The sequence below is a fragment of the Tursiops truncatus genome, chromosome 16 (genome assembly GCF_011762595.2).
Source record: "Tursiops truncatus isolate mTurTru1 chromosome 16, mTurTru1.mat.Y, whole genome shotgun sequence".
In the NCBI taxonomy this organism is placed as follows: domain Eukaryota; kingdom Metazoa; phylum Chordata; class Mammalia; order Artiodactyla; family Delphinidae; genus Tursiops; species Tursiops truncatus.
The window spans coordinates 15,575,847-15,598,869 of NC_047049.1; the positions used below are offsets into that span (position 1 = coordinate 15,575,847).

The 23,023-nt window shown below is 42.1% G+C and overlaps 1 protein-coding gene across 4 annotated transcripts in view; it reads left to right on the plus strand.

Annotated features, from left to right (window-relative positions):
- The window catches only part of ABLIM1 (actin binding LIM protein 1), a 317,822-nt gene that overhangs the window by 272,152 nt on the left and 22,647 nt on the right, over window positions 1–23,023 (plus strand). For all 4 annotated transcript variants that reach the window (XM_033841728.2, XM_033841732.2, XM_073793954.1 and 1 more), the window contains 4 exons: window positions 8,607–8,684; window positions 9,727–9,882; window positions 13,120–13,155; window positions 15,495–15,624. In XM_033841728.2, coding sequence (XP_033697619.2) covers window positions 8,607–8,684; window positions 9,727–9,882; window positions 13,120–13,155; window positions 15,495–15,624 — 400 coding nt within the window. The remainder of the gene's footprint in view (window positions 1–8,606; window positions 8,685–9,726; window positions 9,883–13,119; window positions 13,156–15,494; window positions 15,625–23,023) is intronic.

Sequence of the window (23,023 nt, forward strand, 5' to 3'; positions counted from 1 at the left end):
GGAAAGGAAACAAATAAAACCAGGCACCAGCTCTGCAAGAGGCTGGGGGATTGACATACACTTTCATTGGCTCTCCCTAAGAATCCCCATGAAGTAGCTATCCTGATTCCCATCTTACAGATGGAGAGACGGAGGCCCATCATAATTAACGAACTTGCCCAGAGTTATCCCAGCGGTAAGTGGAAGAGCTGGGATTGGAACCCAGGTCTCTCTGAGCCTATAACTCATCTTCTTTCCACTGTCCTACAAAAGGAGAGTAAGAGAGAAACCTGGGAAGGCAAAAAGAGGACAACATGAAATACTGGCGAAGTTTGATAGTGTAGAAGGAGGAGATGGTGTTTCAAGGCAGCACCACCTGCCCAGAGCATCCTACAGGAACAGGGAAGGTACTCAGCTTGCTCTCCAGATGAGCAGCAAAGCAGGGGAGGATGTTCCCTGCACACACCTGACCTTCTTTCGGGGTCTCTTAGAATCAGTTGAAATCTTGGCCTGGTAAATTACAAGTGACTTTCCACAATCCTATTTTTGTCCAGAGGAGACCCATTTGACAACTCAGGGTTGCAACACAGCTCTTTAGTCCAGGCTTTGTGCCTGCGCCTGTTTTCTCTGCCTGCCAGAACTGTCCTACAGCCCAGGAGAGTTTTGGTTTGGATCTACTTTTATTAAAACTTCACCTTCTTTCTTTAAATGATTTGAAAAGTAGTTAGAAGTACAGAGTTTCAGAGTAGAAAGGAATGTTTTAGATATCAACCTGCTAAGTTTCTTCATCTATAGAATGAAGTCAGCCCAAGGCTACGCAGGTCATAAACAGCAAAGGCTCCAGGCCTCGAGTGCATGGTGTTGGCCCGTGATGCTGGGTTACATCCAACATGTATATGTCATATGATCTTCATCTATCTTAAAGCTTTAGCTCCAGTGGCAGGGTTTCACGTACAGCAGACTTATAGTGTCATGAATCCAGAGGGAGAACCAAAGATGGTCCCCACTGAAGTGAGGGCTCAGAATTAGTACCTACTTGGCAGGAAGTTGCTTTTTCAACAGGTTTTGGGGTTTTCCCTGAAAGTATACTTTATAACTCAAATAGTGTTTTATGTTGGTAGCCTAAGGCTATCGCCAAGTGATTCATTTTCATAACTTGAAGAAAAATACCATCAACTGTGATCATTTTTGGTCTTCTCCAGACCGTTAAGTCTAAGAGACATGGAGCATCTTGAGAAGTGGTGGGGGGAGAGAGAGAGAGAGAGACTGGGGCGGGGGGGTCTGTCTTGAAAAAGCCTTCTCGCTTCCTATCCTGTTGTTCAAAAGGGACATCTGATTCCCATTATTCAGCCTTAAATATCAGTGCGATCAACTGTAGCCCCATCACAGAAAGGTGCCAACAGCTTGGGACCCGGCAGAGAGAATAGGCTATTTGACAACGTCTTGCTTCACCCGTTGGCCATTGAGGAACAGCTCATGAGAACGTTCGAGAAGCCTGAAAACGCCAAAGCAATTCTCAAGCCACCCAGCTATTTTGATCTTTTAAATATTGTGGCCTACACAGCCGCTCGTTTCACCAGATAATGTCAAGCAGCTTTAGTTGTTAGGTGAACTGTACACCTTGCAGGGACAGTCAACATTCCATGCCCCTGAAATAAGCCTGGTTTTATTGTGGAGGAAAGTCATTTTATTATTTATATTCTGAAATCTCCCCTTCTTTCCTCTTGCTGAATTATAGGTAAAGAAAATGGTGAAAATAGAATCCCCTAAGAAAAACATATTCTGGTTTTGCTTACGTGGAAGAGTTTTATAGGAATAGCAGATTTTGTCTGTAGGTAAAAGTTGGTACTGAGCATTTATAATTCCTGTTGTAATGCATTATAAACAAAGCACACGAGATTCCCAGGACCAAGTCTGTAATATTCTGGAATGGATCACTTGCTTACATTCTAAAAAGGGGCTTCTGTGTTGTGCCTTTGGAGGCTGAAGTATGAATGGCTGCCTTCCAAAAGGGGCATGAGTGTTTTTCTTCTGAAACATTCACTATATTATAACGTATGCACTTGCAAACCCATAATATACCCAACAAATACCATGTGTATATTTCTACAAAGGAACTAATTAGAGGCTTTAAGTATGTCTAGAACAAGGAAATAATGCTGTTATTGTTTTATCAATGTTGCTACCATACATACCACTTTGTTCCCAGCTTTCACTCTGTTTGAAAGTTTTATTCTTTTTGGTGTGTCTTTACAATTCATCAGAATGTATGGGTGTTAAGATTTATCCTGCAAAGACAGTGGGGACTCTTGGCCATAGTAAAGGCTGATGGCCGTTGTGCACCTGGCTCTAGAGAAGGAGATGTGTGCCCGTGAGTCCCTCCTGCTTCCTCACAAACAAATTTCTTTTTCCAAAAGGAGTTCCTGGGAATCCCCTGGTGGTCCAGTGGTTAGGACTCTGTGCTTTTACTGCCTAGGGTGTGGGTTCTGTCCCTGGTCGGGGAACTAAGATCCCACAAGCCATGCAGCACAGCCAAAAATAAAACAACAAACAAACAAAAACAGAAAAAGAACCAAAAGGAGTTCCTTTTTTGACTTAGCAGTGAACATTCAGTATATGCAGATTTTTAAAAATATTCCTTCTTCTGCAGCTGTTATCACCACCTTGTCTGGTGAACTTCAGCAAAAACCCAAGGCAGGTACTGTCAGCCTTAGCAGCACTTTGTATAAGGTGTTAGTCACCTTATATCGGTAGTTGTCCCGTAGGTGTTTGTATGATCTCTCCGATCTGGGTGCCAGTTGCCTGTAGCTCTCTCCCTTCTTAGAGCATGGCTTTGGATGAATGCAGATTAGATGAACGTAGTTGTTGCACCCCTGCTTCTGCTGAATGGGGGGAGGGCAGGGGCAGCAGAGGGCTCTCCAGCTCTCCCCTTCTAAGAAGGGACCAAGTGTGCATGGTGGCCCGTGATTGGAAATAATCGGAAAATGTCACTTCTCTGGTTAATCTCCCGGCAAAGCTCTGGTAAGTGTTTTTTAATGGTGAACATTTGAAGAAGGTTGAGAGCTGGGGTGGAAGCATAAAATGGTCTCTTCAATGTAATTTTCATTCTGTGACTGTGCCTCCTGCAGGGTAGAACAGGTGGACAAAGTGAAGGCGTAAGGGAAAATATCAAGTGAAAGGTAGTTAGAGGGTTTTTTTAAAAGTTTCATACAGAAAACAAAAAGACTTGCATTTTCAAGCACCTGCTATTAGTGATCAAATGCCATTTGTTTTCTCTTTACTGTTGAAATGAACTGCTAGTCAGGTGAGACCTCTCTTTGTTGATTTATTTTTTTCCTTTGAGGAAAATAAAAAACCTTTTGAAATCAAAAGTAAGTATGTGAAGGTGTGCTGGAGAAATATAGATTTAGACCCCTTCCTCATGAGCGATTGAGTGAGGACAGCCACATACAACTACAAGGTTCTTTCTGAAGGATCCTTGCCTCTTGTTACCAAAATAAGGATTAAATGATTTGCCTGATCTTGTTGGCAAAATACACTGAAAGATCACAGCCAGTCTATAATCCTTCCTATATCTACCTTGCTTTTTCCACCCTTCCCTCTACCTTTTTATTTTCCTCCAAAGATGGCATCAAAAGAAAGAACTGAACTTTTCCAACTGTGCTTTCAAGTTCTTTTTTTCTGTTAAGGCATGAAGGAAAAAGTGATTAAAGGAGAGTAAGTAAATTGCATCTGCTTTAACAGCTTAACCACAGATCCTTGTTGCTTTTTCTCTGTAGAACAGAAGTGGGCATACCTTTGGGGATACAAATTTGAAATTATCTTCATTTATAATATTGGCAAGAGGGTATCCATCATAGCTCTCATAGGGAATTCCAGAAACAAAGGCTGTTGGCCCATTTGGGTTCTTGATTTAATTTGATGAATCACTGTTGTTAACTTGGATATCTGAATAGGTTAAAATAGTAATTTAGGTTAAATAATTGCACATAAGGATCATGTGGAAATATGGATCTTCTGTAACTTTGTTACAGTTCAAAGAGGTGACGCTAGAATTAAGTTAATGATAAAGAAGAAACTCAGTGGGATTTGAAAGAGGGAAAACATGTCAGTTGTTGCTTTCGAGGTTAAGATGAGTTTTAATTTGACTGTGTGGATATGAGCAGCTGTGTTGGAAGACAGCTCTGTGCCTTTTGAAGATGAAGGCCATCAGAGACCTTCAGCAAGTTATGTATTAATTAGAGGGAAAATACAGCTAGAAGAAGAAAAGGGTGCATTATTGATAAACAAGACGTTCATTTAAAATTCAGCATGTTTCTCTTCTTTCTTATTCTAAAATACATCTCTCAAATTACACTGGCATTTAGGTCTTAACATTTGGATTTCTTTTGTCATATGAGGTAATATTAAGATTTGGCTTTTTTTAATTAACACTTTAAAACACATAAAAAAATAAAATGCAACATGCTTACAAGTCTAGATGTTTAGACTTGAAAGGTAAAATTCTAAATATTTAAGATTCAAACTCCAAAATTAATAGTCCAGCTTGTAAAAGTAATTTTATGATCTTCATAAGGGAGAGCTCTAACCTCTGCTGGTTGAACAAATACACTTTGGGAGCCATTAGGGAGTGTGGCAAAAAGCAGGCATCCCTGTGTACCATTTAAGCTTGGAGCACAGTTCAAGAGGCAGCGAACCAGGAACTATACTGGCAGGTCAGACAGGCCTGTGCAACTCGTTGCCATCTGTCATGGAAGGGCACTAGTAACTACAGCCAAGACGTAAGCAGGAAGTCATCTTGGAAGGATATAGATTCACTCCATGGAGTTCTCAAGAAGGGGAAGGACATTTGTCAGCTCCAGGTGGGGCTGCTGCCCTGCCCCATGTGCTGAGATAGTTAACATACGTGAGTTCCAGGGTATGGGAAGGCCTCCACAGGTGGTAGGAAAGTCTGGTCTGTGGAGCTCACATCTGAAAGGACTGTCCTATGATGAGGAGCAAAACAGAGGCAGTGCTGCCTTTCACTATTTGAGATGAACTGGCTGAGAACTCCAGTCTAATGTCAAGTGTCTGGAAAATGCTGGGTCTTTGCCATGTGCTGGGCAAGGTGCTTGAAGCTTTATATGTCTTGTCTCATTTATCCCTAGGAACTAGGGGTTGTAAGTACCCTCTCCTCCATTCTATAAGTAGAGAAGTTGAAGCTCAAGGAAGTTCAAAGAAAAAAAAAAATGAGAGAAAGGAAAGAGACACTCATGTAATGTCACACAACTAGGAGAGCCAGTGTGTGAGCCAAGGTATTTGACTCCAAAACCAGCCTTTTAACCCCACTAGATTATACTCTACAGAAGTGTGTTTTATCCCATTATTTCATTTTAAACAGGAAAATAAAGACCATTGTAAGAAAATAGGCAAGCAAGAATAACCCACAAACAAGATGCCTACGGAAGTAAAGTTTACAGTAAGGTTAGGAGGTCAGGAGGAAGCAAAAGCAAACGGTGGCAAATGCAGTGAAAGAAAGCAGATTCTGAACCTCCGAGAGATACTGTAAGCGTTTCTCCAATACTCTAAGTAGCCTGAAGATGCACGGGGCAGAGTGCATCTAACGAGAGCCAGAGCAGTAGTGGATTCGGTGAACATCAGCTTGACTTCGCAAACTGACTATGAAACTCTAAAATCTTTATTTTGGAATCAGAGAATCCAGGACAGTTGTGCGCAAATTGGAGGTGACTGTGATCTGAACACCTCTGAAGAATCAGATGGGACTTGACAAGAATTCAGTTTGTCGGATAACTTAAAACCTTTAGCCCTACAATATTAACAGGGTAAAATGCTTCAGAGAAAGCCTGTGCCGCTCACAGAATACTCTATCCAGTGAAGAAGGAAAGGAGAGAGACTGAGCTGGGACAGGTTGCTTCAGCCAAGAGACCTTTTCCTTCCACGAAGTTCTCCATCCCTGGAAGGGAGCACCCAGGGCCCCTTTCTGACCTGTGCTCACGTTCGTCCCCAGCTACGTTCCTATCAGCTCGCACAGTACGCCAGAGAACAAAACACTTCAGAGCCGTCCCCAGGTGCATCATTACAGGAAAGACAGAAAGGATCCCTGGCCCACATTTGACAAAAATTAGGATGAGTAACATGGGAGAGGCCCCAAAGCTCTGTATGCACTTTAGCTATTCACGCAGTGTCCTCACTGCTTTTAATGAAAACAGACCTTGTTGTTGTCATAGCAACACCAGCAACCGAAGATGTTGGACTGTCCTAGGGTGCACCCTCTCCCACCCCACCCTAACACCGAGCTATTGCAGGCTTCTTAGAAGCTTGTAAGTGGCAGCAAAAACATTTTCAGTTAGCAGGCACTCTTTTCTGCCAGTTCATCTCAATATTTTTCTTTTACTTTCACCTCCTTCGTCCCAAAGCCATGTTGATGAGAAATAAACGGCCACACACGCCTTACGACATGGGCAGAAAATTTAGTGCAGGGATTAAGAGCTTGGGCTCTGCCTCTAAAGTGTCTGGTTTCAAATCCTGACACTTGCCTACCTGTGTGTGACTTTTCACTCATCTATAAAATAATGATGTCAGCAGTACCTACTTCCTGGGGTTACTGAGAAGATTAAGTGAGCGCCTGCCTGGGGAGCGCTTAGCACAGGGCCTGCTACATAGTAAGTGGGCAATACATGTTTACTGCTATTAATATTCTTATGTTGTTACATAAGAGGTTTCATTTTTATATTGAGTTTGGCAAATGTTAGATCCTGGCCACTTGAAGCTGAAGGACGACCTGTAGTTAATGATTATCCCGCAGAGATGGTTATCAGCTCAGCTTTCTGAAGGGCTGGCGTCTCTTTTTAAAGGAGGGCTGCACTTCGGTGGTGTCACTTCTATATTTTGATTGGGAAATGGGTCCGGGAGTTGGGCTTTTTGAGTCGTGTTATTATGTGAATCCTTTCTTTTTCATTATACTCAGATCTGAGGATTTTCTCATATTGAGATATGCCTGTGATGGGAAAATCGTCACTTGAGGAGGAAAGTGCTTGTATGAGGCAGGTCTGGGGGGGTGGGGCAGGGATGGAAGTGTCGAGCCTGGCACACCTCCACTGTACCCCGTGGGCTTTCTCCTACCCCCTCCACCCTCCTGTCTCAGAGATACCAGGGACACTGGCGAGAGCCACGGACCCCAGCCCCCTCGTGAATTCTTACTGTCAGGGCAAGTCTAATCACTGCCTGCCTCTGGTTGGCCAGGCGGGTTTGCTTTCCTTGTTTCAGATGTGAGTTCCATAGTGACGCAACATCCTTGCTTTTAGGAGGGTTTTTCTGACTCAGTTAGACTCATATTTGAGGTACCAAATATCAGTAGAAACAGTACCAAAGAGGGAAAGTCCTATTCCTAACGTAGCTCTATAAATTGTCTTCTCCAAGAAATAGCTGCGCCGAGGGGAGCAAATCTTCCAAGACCAGACCTTTGGGTTTCTTTGCACAGCTTTCCAGAACATACCAAGCAGAGGTGGGGGGCAGTTAATCTCAACTCATGCCTTTTCTCCCTGCTCCCATCTCACTCTCAGGGTTCTCCAGCCTCTATTACAAAGTCTACTTTCTTATACCTTCCCCAGCAGCCGACCACTAACCTTACCTCAGTGACCTTCCATATGGTAAGGCTCAAAACGTGCAACTGACATGAGTCAAGTATCCACAAACTGAGTATTTGTTTACAAATAATAAATTCTAGCTCATTCCCGCAACAAATATTTATGCCTTCTCTGTACCTGTGTAAAACATCGGGCACATACAGTGGAGAGAAAATAAACCCTCTGAGAGCAGAGGTCATAACTAAAGGTAGTGAGGGAGATTAACGTGATGATGAAACCAACAAATACAGAATTATACCTTTTATTCACGAAGAAAAAAAACAAGAATGATACTGTGAGAGAAAATAACAAGGTCACCAACTCTGGAGTGAAAGATCAGGGAAGGCTTCTTTGAGGAGGTGATATTTAAGCCAGGACTGAAGGAGGAAAAAAAACCAAGTAAAATTGGGGATCAGAGCATTTGGGGCAGAGGAAGCAGCAAGGATAAGGACCCTGAGGCAGTGACATGTACCATGTTCTATGAGTGACAGTGGGTAGTGAGTGATGGGAAGGAAGGCAGGGACAAAATCCCGAGGCCCTGGGAGCTGTGATTTCATTCTCTGTGGACCCTGAAGCCAAAAGCAGGATAGTGACAGTCCCAATTGTATTCTTCAAAGATCTCTCTGGCCACTGGGTGCCAAGTGGATTTGAAGAGGGAGAGAATGAAGGCAGGAAACCCAGAGGAGAGGCCATTGCAGGAGTCCAGACCAGCAGAGGTGGTGACTGGGGCCGGGATTGTGGCCATGGAGACGGAATGTGCTTGAACATGTCCCCTTGTACGGGACAAGGAGAAAAAGAAAAGCCCCGAAATGCATTTTCAAGGCTGATTGTACAACTAGTTCTCCTTTGCCTTTCTTTCTATGTTCTATTTTCCCATATTCAGAAAAGTTACACCTCTTTCTCATTTTAACCAGCTTAGTCTTTAGAAAGTATAGGGACTTAGGCCAGTCTTGATTCTGAAGCCATGGTCTGAAATCTTACAAGTCACCCTTTATTTTACAGCCTACCAGGACTTCTTCCGAGAGCATTTATTCTAGACCAGGCTCCAGTATCCCTGGGTCCCCAGGTCATACTATCTATGTAAGTATCTACTTCTGGAAGAGACACTTCCGGACCAGGGGTGGTAGCAGCTGGTAAGCATGGACTGGATAATCCAAAAGTGAATAATTCAAAATGATTTTTATGTCTGTTATGAGATCCAGTTTTCATTCTTGTAGATCAGCCACCTCAATCCCATTTTCCTCCACGTGATCAAGTGTTCATGTGAATGTGACCATCGGTACAGAGTGAACGAGTAGATGACCATTGGTACAGAGTGAACGATTAGTTCATCTGTAAAGTGCAGTGATACGATGCAGGACTTAAAAAATTGTTGTACCTAACTTGCATATAGATATTTGGGGATTGATTATACATTTTACAATGCTGATACTGAGTGTCTTTAAATTCTGCCACAGAGGTCTTTAAATATTTAGTTTATTAAATATTCAGTTCTTGTTTTAGCCATCTGGGAGGATTTTTTTGGCCATCTGTTTGAGCTTTTCCTTCTCTGTAATAAATTTAGGAAATTATCCTGAAGGTTTACAGGCTTCTCTACTTGATGAATTCTACATAGACTTCTTCCTAAGCTTTTGGTGACTTTTTTGAAAATGTGATTAATATTGGTATAAATTGGTATAAATCAAAGTATAGTTGATTTACAGTGTTGTGTTCATTTCTACTGTACAGTAAAGTAATTCAGTTATACATATATATACATTCTTTTTCATATTCTTTGCCATTATGGTTTATCACAGGATATCGAATATAGTTTCCTGTGCTGTACAGTAGGACCTTGTTGTTTATTCATTCTATGTATAACAGTTTGCATCTGCTAATCCCAAACTCCCAATTCTTCCCGCCCCCAACTGCCCTCCTCCTAGGCAACCACAGGTGTGTTCTCTATGTCTGCGAGTATTAAACAGGCAACTTTATAAAGAGTATGACCGTGTTAAGCAAAGTGTTTTGGGTTTTGTTTATTTTTAAGGTTTTCACTTTTTAAACAAGACATGAGATGCGCTAACCATAGTTCCCCGAAGATGAGACGGCAAAGTGATTTTTTCTTTCTGTTTAACTTTGGCAGGCAAAAGTGGACAATGAAATCCTGGATTACAAGGATTTAGCAGCCATTCCCAAGGTCAAGGCAATTTATGACATTGAACGTCCAGATCTTATTACCTATGAGCCTTTCTACTCTTCGGGCTATGATGACAAACAGGAGAGGCAGAGCCTGGGAGAGGTAATACATTCCCAGAAGTTGTGAGTGGTACAACTTATTTCTCTTTGGCACATGTATAAAAACTACTGACTGGAATCAGAATAAATCAGAGGGTCCTTTTGGTTGCCCACTGTTTGCAGGCTTCTGTACCAGGTGATCTGAGGTAGTCAAAAACCTATCACACCTTCCCTGCCCTTGGAGAGGTATGGAGAGGTAGGGAAGCAGACCAACCACAGAAAACGGCAGTGCAGGATGAGTAAGCATCAGTACCAGGTTGTAGGATAGCAGAGCCGGCATGCTGGGAAGGAAGCCGAAGTTGTCAGGGGAGACTCTGTGAGCTGGGCAGAGGGAGTAAGGGAGGGATAGTGCTCGGTGCAGGGGGGGGATGGGGTGGGGAATGGGGTCTTGGTTTGGGGGCAAGCTGAAATACATTCATGGGGATCATGAGAGAGATCACAGCCCCTGAATTTTGACAGCTGCAGTTTTTAGCATCATAAGATACAATATGCAAGAAAAGACAAAGTAGAGAGAATTGGGCCACGGTATAGGACCGTGGTATGAGCTAGGCTTCTGGAATCAAGTTACCTGGGCTTAACCCAGGAAGTCCACATGCTGGTTGTGTGACTTTGACCATGAGACAACCATTCTGATCCTAGTTTTTTTGTCTGTAAAACAGATAATGACAGAATCTGCCTCATGGGGCGTTAGTGAGGATAAAACAAGCTGTCTATTAAAGATTAATTATCTATATATCTAGATAATTTATCATCTATTAAAGCTAATCTACATTAACTAATTATTAAAGCAATTAGCAGAGAGCCAGACTCGTGGTGAATGTTCAGAAAATGGCAGCTACCACTGTTGTCTTTACCTGTCTTCTTGGGGCTTATTAATACTCTCCCAACATTAATGGTCCACAGGCTGGAGCTCAGCCTCAGCCCCTAGTGACCCTCCCCTCTCTTTCCCCTAGGTCTCATGGGCTCTGGTCTGTTTCCCCTGGCCTATTCAACTCACTCTAAATTTTTCCCCTTTTGTTTTTTAAATTGGAATCATCTACAGAATGATTTGAGTCCACTCAAAGAGGTGTTTCCCAGGTAGTGGACCAGAATCAGTCATTCAACCAAGGCTAAAACCAATAATTGTAACATCACAGTGCTTTAAGATCTTAGATGAAGAAAGTTCGTGAAAACGTGGCAATTCTGTTTATTCTCAATAATGTATGTATAATATTTATTGTTTTATAATCATGTCTGTATTTTTAATTACACACACACACACACACACACACACACACACACACACACACACACACACACACACACACACACACACACACACACACACACACACACACACACACACACACACAAAATTCTGGAGCATAGCTCTGCATTGAAATGGTCCTTTGGGCAGGAAGTGGTGTCTGTTTTCATGTAGTGCCACCTAGTGGTCATGCCCCTGTAACTGCATCTGCGGCCCCTCTCAAGAGCAGGCTGATTGGTCTGGGGGGTTCAATTGCATTTGGGTGGCAGAGCTTCAGAGAGGATAAGGGGCAAAGGAAGGTTCCTGAGCAGAGTGCATAGGGGCTGTTCCTTGAGCAAGTGTATGAGAATTTCCTAGGGTTCGAGTCACACAAGCAAGGGGAGGTGAGTTGCTTTTTGGTGTTCTGGGCCCAAAAGTTTGAGCTTTGAAGTGAAAGTTTCTGGGTTTGGAACCAGACTGATTTTTCCTCTCCCTATGACTTTGGAAAAATTACATATTTCAGTCTCCTTATCTGTAAATTCAAGATAATGGTAATACCTACCTTAGACGTTTTTTGTAAGGATTAAATGAAATATTTAGATTACAACAATACCTGGCACGTAATAAGTACTCAGCAAGAATGCTGACTGCCATCATAATCAGCACTGTTACCATCATAGCCTAGAATGAGGCCTGTGGGTTTCTCTGAGCGTAAAGTGTGGATGCAAGGAGGCCCTCTGGTCAGCCGTATTCGCGAGCTCTTCCCCAATGCATGGATCTTGCAACTTAGACAAGTTTGCAAGCTATTTAGTTATTTATTCCTTTAATTATTAACACTTCTTCCAGAGAATCCATCTACTGCCATTTTAGAAACCTGGAGGAGTAAGCTTGAAGTTCTGTGTAGCCATCTGTGCCTCCAGAAAGCCGATCAAACCAGACCATGGGGCTCAAGGAAGTCTGGAGTGCAAGAGAGCCAGCAGCTTCTTGTAAATTTGGAACAAAAGGGCAAATTCCGAAACAGAAATCCACCACTGGCCTGTTCTTCAGAATGCTTTGTTTGCATTTCATTTCTATTTGAAAGCTTTCTGCATTTTAATCATAAACATTTCGGTCATTCATTTAGGAAATATTTGTTGAGCACCTAATATGTGCCAAGAGCTGCTCCAGTCGCTGGGAATACTTGGTTGTAAATGAATGGAGTCCTTGCCCTCATGGAGCTTGCAGTGTAATGTGGGAGACATAATAAACAGACAGATACATAACATAATTTTAGAGGGTGATGGAGCTGTGAGGGAAATTGAAGCTGAGTAAGGAGAAAGCATGCCGGGGCCGGGTTGCTACTCTAAGCAGGAGGCTCACGGAAGTTACTGTGTGGTAGTGCATTTGAGTAGAGACCTCACTGAGGATGGGGAGTGAGCCCTGCAGGTGTCTGAGAGGAAAGCACTGCTGGCAGCGGGTGCAGCAAGTGCAAAGGCCCTGAGGTGAGAGGAGGGTTGGTCTGCTGACTGCCCTGAGGAAGCCTGTGTGCCTGGAAAGATGAAAGCCAGAAGGTGAATGGTGTTGAGGTTGGCAAGGCCACTGGGGAGGGTGCCACGGACCTGGTCATCATAACATATCAGGTGATTACTATGGTTATAATTTAGTCCACAACTGTGTTTACCAAACTGTGTGTTTCAGTAGACACTGTAACTCATAGTAGTAAACAGCATAGTTTGAGCATATAGGGGAAGTAGTTCCAATTTCTCTAAGTTAATCACCTAAAGCATCACAACATATTTCCAAAACCCCTGCGTCTTAAGCAGAGACATGTGCCCTAGTCTCGTGGGAGCTTTGTCCTTGTGTACCTGTCTGAGCCCCGCTCTCAACTTGCTGAATCAGAAGACGGGGAATGGGCAGAGGTGCTGGCATGTGCAGCTTGAATAATGTTTCCAGGGGATTCTGATAAGCAACTCTAATTAAAACTGAAAATGAGCTAACAATAAACGTTGTGACTTTAATTCTCTTTTATTCTTCTAGTCTCCAAGGACTTTGTCTCCTACTCCATCAGCAGAAGTAAGTACCATTTTTGGAAGTTGTAATGGGTGGAGTTGGGGAGTTACTTGGACCATATTCCTAGACTCACATTTTCGCAAAAGGACAGAAAACCCGTGTACAAGATTATGATGAATGTAGGATTCCTTACATGTAAGATATGACTGTAAGACCCAGAAGTAAATTTCTTTCTAAATGGAGACTAGGGAATACAACCAGCCTTACCCTGCACCTCTGAGTGGTAGGAAAGAGAGTGGAGAATGGGGACCACTTGTCCCGATGTTGGTCTCTCTCCTCTCATCTGTAATTGATCGATCTGAATCCTAACCTACTGATTATCTGAAATGGCCAGCAGTGGTCATGGTGTTTCTATCAGCAGAGCCATCTTCATGGGAGGCCACTTCTCTTAGTCTAAAATCAAGAGTCTTGACCCCCCTCTCAGGGTAGATGGACCTTATAGTGGCTTTTATCAAGTCCACCAGGCTGGCTGTTCCCTCGGGAATAACCTCCTGCGTATCTGGATCACGTAGAGCTGTCAGTGATGGTTCCATAGTGAGCCACGGGTCCCCTATCAACCCAAACATGCTCTTCCCCTCTGCAGCACCCAGCACCAAAGACAGAGCCCCCAAATTAGTGACGCTCCCAAAACCCATTTTATTAAACGTTCTTCGGGAAGCTGATGATACTGTTCTATACTATACACACTATACCCCGATCCCAGGAGTGTCTTGGTTTTGCTGTCACCCACAGTGACAGAGGTGCTTGGTGACCAGAGGTCTTAGAGACACTTTCTGTTGTCCCAGCATAATTTTGCCCTTGGAGGGTGGCCTAAGCTCAGATCACCTCAAATCTGAGCATGGTCCAGGTCTAACCCAGCACTTTCATTTAAGCTATTACAGGTAGTAATAATCAAGGGACTGTTTGTTCAGTGTGCTTCTTATTATTTTGTATTTCCTTATGTATCCAGTGAGCAAACTCCTCAGGGGTTAGGTCTACCCCCTTCTAAAAATAATAATAATAATTAATAAATAAAATCAGTTGTCTTGTCTTAAAGCTAAGTAACTGTCTGGATAGTCTATATAAAACTGGCCTGATCTTAGGTAATCACTATAATCTCTGTAGTAGTGTGGTTTATGACCGAGTGCTATGAATATTCTGATCGTTTTCAACTGAAGTTATGAAGAATTAATTTCTATTATTGACGACTTGTCAATAATAGAAATAGTAATAATAGGTTGAGGCACATTATTGGGGGAATTTTGTTTCGTTGCTGTTTTAATTTATTGTTACAGCCACAACTAGGATAAAATCAAAGTTTTTTTGCCTCTTGCTCTCAAATTGCGCACGTCCATAGTTTTTGAGGTTTTAATTTAGTCCTTTTTCATGCATTCTTTCAAACTTTTATTTTTCTTGTGCTAGTAGAAACTTCATAGGGCCACAAATTCCTAAAATGTAAAACGTTCCTTGTACTCTTCTAATTCTTTTAAAGTTTTATGTTATGTTTGTGTGTGTATGATTTTTTTTATACTTTATACCTACAATATTCTTTTCTAGACTTGGACATGGTGACAGACTGGTGGTGCTATTGTATTCCATTAAATTGATATGCCATAACCTAATTATTCCCCAGTTTTGTTGAGCACATAATACAAAGTTTTGTCTTTATAAATGGTGGCATTATAAATGTCTGAGGAAATTTTTCCACTTAAAGATCGTTGAAAAAAATTTTTTTTTCTTTTTGGAATTTGCTTCCTAAAGTAGAAGTAGAATTACTGGAGTTGAGGCCACCACAGGCTTGTTCTCCAGGAAAATCGACGTAAAACATCACCAGATCAACAGCATGGATGGTGTGGGTTGGTGGTTGGATCCAGGGATGAGATGAGAGTCAGGAGGCTGGTTCTGAAGCAGGCTCCACCTGCACACGGGTCTCTTACCTGCGTGGAACCTTCTGAAACATTCTGCATTTGTGAAGAAGGGAGGTGATACCGTGTGTCTACCTTCTTTATGATGCGGATCTGATGATACAACCTATGTAAACAGACTTCGTAAAACTGAAAAGCACAATATAAGCGTGGTCATTGGAATTATTCCCTCTTTTCCCAGAGCTCTATCAACACTGGAGTTTATCCTTTTTACATCTTAAATCTTGGTAAAGGCAAGCACTACAGGTTTTGAACAAAAAGCACTAACCATGGAATGCTTGTTTGCATACCTACTTAAGGAATATGGCCCTAAAGTGTATACATGAACAGGTAGACGGGATAGTTCCTGGGTGACTTTGGTGCAACTTGATTTCACTTGAACCTGACAACAGCCTGCATGTATGCCTTGTGCTCCCACTTTCTCGCACTTGCTTCCAGGGGTACCAGGATGGGCGGGACCGGATGATCCACCGGTCCACCAGCCAGGGCTCCATCAACTCCCCTGTGTACAGCCGTCACAGCTACACTCCAACCACGTCTCGCTCTCCCCAGCATTTTCACAGACCTGGTAAGGGCACCTGTTCCCGGGATTCACTCTCTCTAGAGTCATCCGTGTTTCTATGTGATTGTTTTCCCCACCGCTGATAGCGTATTTAAAAATCTGGCTGCCAAATCTATCTGCCCCTCTCCCAGAAAAACTTGCAAACTCCTATTCCATTGTAGTTTGTGTTATTTCTTTTCTCAAAACAAGGTCATTTTATGGTTGTATTCATTATGACTTACTAAATAATTACATTTTGACAGTGAACACCTAGAAGCAAAGGAGGTTTTTTGGGTTTTTCAGACTTGAAGAAAATCTCAGCACTTTGAGACTTAAAATGGAGATCTCCAAAAGAAAATACGGTGATGTGCCTTTTAGGCTTATCTAAAATCTAAATCCAGTCATTTACTCGTGAGTTTATTATGTTTCCCCCATCCGGGCACATGGTATTACTAAGCATGCTTGGTTAAGAACCTGCTAGGAAGAAGTCTCATATACAACCTCGGGGTTGTATTTGGTAACTTTTAAGATGCCTTCCAACCTAAGATTTTGAATCAGACTTGGAAAATATAAAAACACTAGAGGTGTGCTATGATGGGGAATATTAAGAGTAGTGGACCTCATTTACCTTTATCTCGGCAGAACGTAGTCCCTTTTACTGTTAGTGGGTATCTCCTATGTAGAGTAGAAAAAGCACGGAGATCCCAGCACAGACCGAGGATTCCTGAGAAACAGATTCACCAAGGAAGATTTTGTCCTTCTAAACAAACTTGGTGTTGATATATGTCTATGAAGACTTCATTTTAAGCCTCTTGCTTCTGTGCAGGCTGATGAGAATAAGCCCATTCATATGCTAACGTGTTTTATAAAATATAAACCAAAGGACATGAACAGAATGTAAAAAGGCTGCAATCTTCTCTTTAAAGCCATAGATTTAATGCTTATAGAGGATTAAATTTTTACTTTTTGATCCTTCAATAAAGTATAGTTTTCTCTAGACTCAAATATTTACTCAGTATCTGTTGAGTTACGTTAAAGGAAAATTTTTCAGGAAAGAAATTCCTTTTATTTTTCATGTACGATGATATTCATTTTACTTCTGGGTTTGGATTTATGCCATTTTCTGTCTGGGTGATGAGAAATCCTTTATGCCACCACCCCTACGTATGGGTATACCCTGATACTGCAGCCGTACCCTTATCAGAATGATGCGAAGTTCACTGGGAAATTGTTGTTCGAGAGAATCCCTGGATAGCAAGGGAGTGGTCAGCCAGGGACATGGTTTCCCTAAAAGGTCATGTCCTCATTGGGCAGTAGAAAGTTTTCCTCTGTTCTAGTCATGGTTCTGATGCCAAGAGCCTGTAGAACATTCCGCATTCTAGCACTTCTCCTCCCCCTTCACAATACGTTATGGACATGCGTGATGTCAGTTGTTAGGGCTCATAATTATTTTTCGAGATGGGGCTCTGCTAGCATAGTCATGGTCAGCACAGAGCACCTCAGAGTATCCACTCCACACGTTCTAGATACCAGAGGATGACGCATGTCCTTAGGTCTGGGCTTAGGTTAACGGTCCATAACTGAGTTTCCAGCTCCCCTGGTGTTACCACTACCCAATTCTCAAGATCACAGGTAGCTCTTTGCTACCCAGGGGATACAGACAGGTTTCCCTTCTACATAGGAAAAGTAAAATTAAACTTGCAGTAGGAGACGTTTGCAGCTTAAAAAACAAAGAATCTGACCCTTACGTATAAGTATTTCTTTGCAAGGTTCTTGAAATGATTGTCGGTTTTGTACATGTGTTTCAGAGGGTTCTGTTTTGTCAGGTGCCTTTTAAAAACAGCTTTGGTGGAGTCTAAGTGACGTGCCCAGTCCTGGCTCAGTGGTAGCTGGTGTCATCCTGACAGAACCTTCTGGTGGCCGTTCCCTCCCACTAAAACCATTTATCCTCGGAGAGTGAACTCTGTACTGACCTGAACCTGTTTGCAGACTCTCCCCACTTTGTGTAACCCTTCATAGGTGCCTTCTTAACCCCTTTTCCTTCCTCCTTTTTCAGACTCTTGATTAACATTCTTGATTTTTTTTTCTCCCTTGGAACGATGGCGTTGTCCCTGCTCGTGTGTTAATTTGTGCTCTTCTTTTCTGTTTGCACCGTGTCCTGCCCCTGATCCTTGCTGCACAGAGCTGCTGTCTCCTGGTGTGCAGAGGTCCTTCCTGCACACCGGCAGCCTCAGCTCCGGCCACAGCGACTCCCGCCCCAACTCCCCTTTCCGACACCACTTCCTTCCCCATATCAAAGGTAAGGAGGCAGGCTTCTCCAGGCAGCACCCTGCATAGCCGAGATTTATTAGCACCCGGGGAAGGCTAATAAGGTGCATCTCCAAGAGTCAGCTCCGAGCTTTGGACTTCTCAGCATGCCTGCGTGTGTCATGGCTACACCCAGCCGTGTCTTAGAACTGGCATAGCATCTCTCGGTAGGAGAAATATGTCATTTCTAAAGGGCTCTAGATGAAGAAACAGGAAATATGTTTGAGACCCTGAGATTTGTTAGCTACTGCTTAAGAAAAATATATATTATTATTTTGTTTTTCTCTGGTCAAAAGCAAAATATAATATATATCTGGGGAATCTTCCTGGTTTTCATATGTGTTATGGCTCAGCAAAAACAGTATTCAGCAACAAGGGTTCCAAAGTTGTCTTAATGGTGATAAGCCCCTTAACCATGTAACAATATTAAAATGTTTGGACGGTATGAAAGATCTATGGCAACGTAACTTAAATTTATCTCCTTGAGACAACCCTTAGAGTAATCTTCCTTCGACCTGTCCTGATGTCTGCATGATGGAGAACAGGGACTTTGCCTTCTGTTTTCTGTTCCTGCCCATCTCTGCCCTTCCCTCTATGCCGTTCCCATTGTTCTCATTGTCTGTTATGTTTCCGTGGCCATTCTCAATCGAGCCAAGAGCCCCAAATTTAAAATAAGTGGGAGCTCCCAGAGGATGCTTTTTCCGTAGTCTTGATTTGAACCAAATTAACCAAAGAAGATACCTTAAGGAGGGAGTAGCAGGCAAGCACAGATGTTGTCATGGGTCTTAAGACAGACCGAAGGGATTCTAACCCCGAGTTCCAAGAGCTCACATCACTAACACTTTCTCAAGCAGCCTAAATGTTGCGCTCTTTGACTGAATTTCCTTTGCAGTCATTTTACAAGCATGCGATTTTAGCATTTTCTGTGCTGTAAAAATAACATTGCTGACAAGCTTATTTGAAGACACATACCGTTTGCCACTAGCAAAGAAATTTTTCAGCAGGTGCAGCACTTTCTAAAATTCTTGACAGGTTATTTAAAATTATTACTGCTAATTAGTATTTGGGGGAGGAAAGACCTTTATTATTTAGATGTCAAGATGATACTTTAGAGAATGTCTATAAAACCATAAGAAATTATTGAAAAAAACTTCAGAGATGTATTTTAAAGAGACTTTAATATAGAAGCCCTTGGCCAAATTAAGATTTTTGTTTCTTTGTTTCTAATATACAAGGGAAAATACATTTTTTTAATTCATTAAAATGTAAACTGCCTTATTTGGTTATTATATATTTCATCTTTCAGAAAGCTACTTTGTGTAGGATGAAAAATGTCATGTACCCTATAAAGTTATACAGAGTTTATACAAATAACACATCACAAAATATCAAGACTCAATACCTCGTGCTTGTGCACAGCCTTATGGCGAGATGGGCACCCATGTGGACACTGGAGTCCCGGCTTTGAATATAATCTCTGTCACATGCTAGCTATGGGACCTTGGATTGTAGACTTAACCTTTTGAGTGCCACTTGCCTCATCTATGAAACTTCTTCTAGGGTATTGGGGTGTGTGAGGTTGTCAAGTGAAAAAAAAAAAAATCACAACGTGAGAGTGTGAATTAAATTTTATTTGGGGCAAAATGAGGGCTATAGCCCGGGAGACAGCACTGCAGATAGCTCTGAGAAACTGCTCCAGAGAGGCAGGGGGAAGGTCAGTATATAGGTGATTCTGGTGAAGGGAGAGTCCATGCAATCAGGGACATATTTTTTGCAGAAGGATTCTGCTAGTCTCGAGGAGCAGATGTCACCATGAAGGATTTTAGTGCTTTTCTAGATACGAGGAGATGCAAGAATTGGGCTCATAAAATCTTCTCCTGAAAGTATCTAACTCTCTGAAGACCTGTCCTGTCAGTTCTTCCCAGAGCACAGAGTGCCTCGTTCCTGATCTCCACCCTGAACTCCTTTCAGGGGGTGTTGAAGGTCAGCAGCTGCTGCGGCTCATGATCTCATCCTTATAGAGGTACATGGCAAGCGCCTATTAGTAGTTGGCAAGGTGAAATGCCCTGATGTGTAGTGAGCACTCAACTCTGGTCCCTCTGTGACTTCCCCCTTGGCATGGTGTTCTTAGAGCACTTCCGGTTGCATCAGTCCATCACTCTTCACAGCGGCCCTATGAAGTAAAGTAGCAGGGGGCAGGCATGGGGCTGGATGAAGAGCTGAGGCCCTGGTTAAGTGACCCGGCCAAGGACTCACAGCTAGGAAGTGGCAGCACCAGGACTAGATAGACCCCAAGCCTTCCCATCCCTCATTCCTATGAGGGGGGTGTGTTTCGGCCTAAATGCTATACACGAAGTATAATTTTTAAAGCAAACTTTTATTTTCCATCTCTTTTTAACTAGAAAATTGCATTCTTATGGAGGCCAAGACAAACAGCTACTTTCAGGCATTTAAACTACAAAATTAACTTTTCAATAGAAATAATAAGTGGTTAGGAAAATTACAGTACTTCAGTGTGCCTAAATAATGCTTTATTAAAAGTATAGATACACAATCTTTTCTTTTTTCAGTCTGAATTCGAAGTACACAGTCAAATAGTATAGGTTTAAATTATAGAAAGCAATAGTTTGTTACTTCGAGCTTACGCTTAAAAACTATCTAATGGTCTCTCTCCCATTTTCTTTTTACTGGATATATGCCTACAGTTTGTTCAGATGAAATAGTTTATATACTTCAGATACAGAATATAATGTGCATAACAGTATATGCTTAGTTTTAAAATCAGCTTTTTGCTAAACTACAAAATCAATCATGCAGAATTTGTATATTAAAGATATTGCTTTAAAAGCCTAGTTTAGTTGAATAGCTAAATACGGATTCTGCAAAGAATTACGTCTTAGTTATTTTGAAAGACATGTATCCGTTTACATGAAACTCCTCTCCAGTCCAGGGGGAACGTATGACCATTAGAGAAACACATCTAAGATATCTTTAAAGAGCAAAGTCTCCCAGGGTTTTCCATGGCTCTTCATTTGAACATTCACTCTTTAACTTGGAGCTTGTTTTGCAATCTCAGGGAAATTATTTTTAAAACAAACGTAAGCCAAGGAGCTTGAGGACCCCAGGGTGGGATGTCCATCTCAGGAAGGTGTAGCTGAAAGCAGGGGTCCCCTTGCCCCTCTGGCAGCCAGAAGCCCACCTCCCACCTCCCAAGTCCAATTCTTGGCCCTTATTTCAGATGCATGTGGCCCAGGCCCTCAGGGTCCACAGAGCTGAGGACACCTGCGTGGGTATAGAGCTGAGATGCACATCACCAGCTTTCTCTCTATCTCGTTGGCTTCCCCATCCGTTTTCTGTAATGCCCATCTCGTTTTCCATTGTGTTTTTTATTTCTGTTCTCTGACCTTCCTTGCAGCTTCATTCTATATCAGTATATCATTGTTGGGCCATTTGGACAAGTGCATGCCTATTTGGAAAAACTATTTTCACCTTGTTTTGGGTTTTGTGCCATGTTTGCACAGTTTCTCTTCCTTTCCCTTTGAACTACTGTTAGATATTTCCTTCTGTGTCCATGAATCAGATTTGCAAACAGGAGGGCTACATATATTAAGTCTCTTTGAAAGAAATCTTCCTTGTTTTGCCATAGATATGAGTTGCTATGATGCAAATATGTATTTGACACTTGCTGAAGGAAACCATAACGTTTATTGAAGCTTTAGACAAGGACCAGTAATCTTGAAACTCTGTCATGACATTCTAGTTGCTGCCAACTTTAAGGTCCCCTCGGAATTTATATTTTGGAACATAAGCACTTAGAGTCCAGAAGCTAAGTGTTGCCAGCCGTTTCCCACAGCAGACACTAGCATTGCCATTTAGATTGACTTGTCTTAGAATTTGTCACTGAGGCTCTCATGGTGGCGAAAAGAAGAATAAAAGTTGGACAGAGCGTTTGAATTTAAGTACAGTGGGAATCCTTCCAGTGAATGATCTCCCAAGGACTGAAAAATTGGCCTATTGGGCTGACTTGGAAGGAGCTGAAAATGAAGACCAAGAAATGTATATCTATATATACAGTAGCTTCTCACCCCAGGAGCTGAGATCACTAACAACTTAGATGAACCAATGCAAGGACTTATTTAAAGGAACAAAATGGCTACGAGTGTGATATATACACTATCATATGATATATACACTATTATGTTATTTTTAAGCAATGTCAACACCAGGCTGATAGATGATGATGATGACGATGGTACCTTCCGTATATGATATTTCATCTGATGGCTTATACATCACTTTGCCTGAGTAATGAACTAAGCACGAAAATAACCTTTTAGGGCCTTCCTCAGTCATTTCCATCCAGGATAGAGTGAAACGTTTTATCACTTAAAGAAAGGGTGTTTAACTTAGAAAAGGCCTCATCTTGAGAATTTTTTTGTTAATGCCAAAATTTTTGATGCCTTTCGCATTTCAAGGACTAAGAATTTGGTACCTAGCAACATTATGTACCCTGAGACCTTTTCCCCAACGAGCCGTTGTGATGTGTGGAAATCATACTATGCAGGATCACTTAGATGGGTGTGTTGCTGAGTAGCTGTTTACCTAGTGTTTTCAAATGTCTCGTGGGAGATTTTAAATGATTATAGAGTTAAATCTACTTACAAAGACTTGAACATACTAGCGTTTTTTCTAGCCACTAGAAAGGTCAGTGGTTGCCGAAGATATGCTGCTAAGTAAAAAACTCTGCCCAACTGGAGACAGCATTCAGCCAGAATTCACCCTTTGGGAAGTCAGACAGTCATTCCATAGCCTTTGAGAGCCGTCGACCATGGAAGTGATGGGTTTCTACTGCCACTGGGCAGCAGAGCATCTTAATGATAGAATACTTGGGCAAATGCTAATTCTAATGACCTTAAACCTTGATGTCCCATATATGCAGCTATTTTTGTGTGTGCGTGACCCTGGCTAGTAACTATCAGAACAAATTTAATGGAGTTTCATCTGATTGGATATTATAAACAAAACCTGTGAGAACATTTCTCTCCCCCGAAAATCTGATGTTCTACAAGTACAGGAAGGTTAGAGGTGCAGGATTAAGGGCAGGGAGCAGTATGGTTTC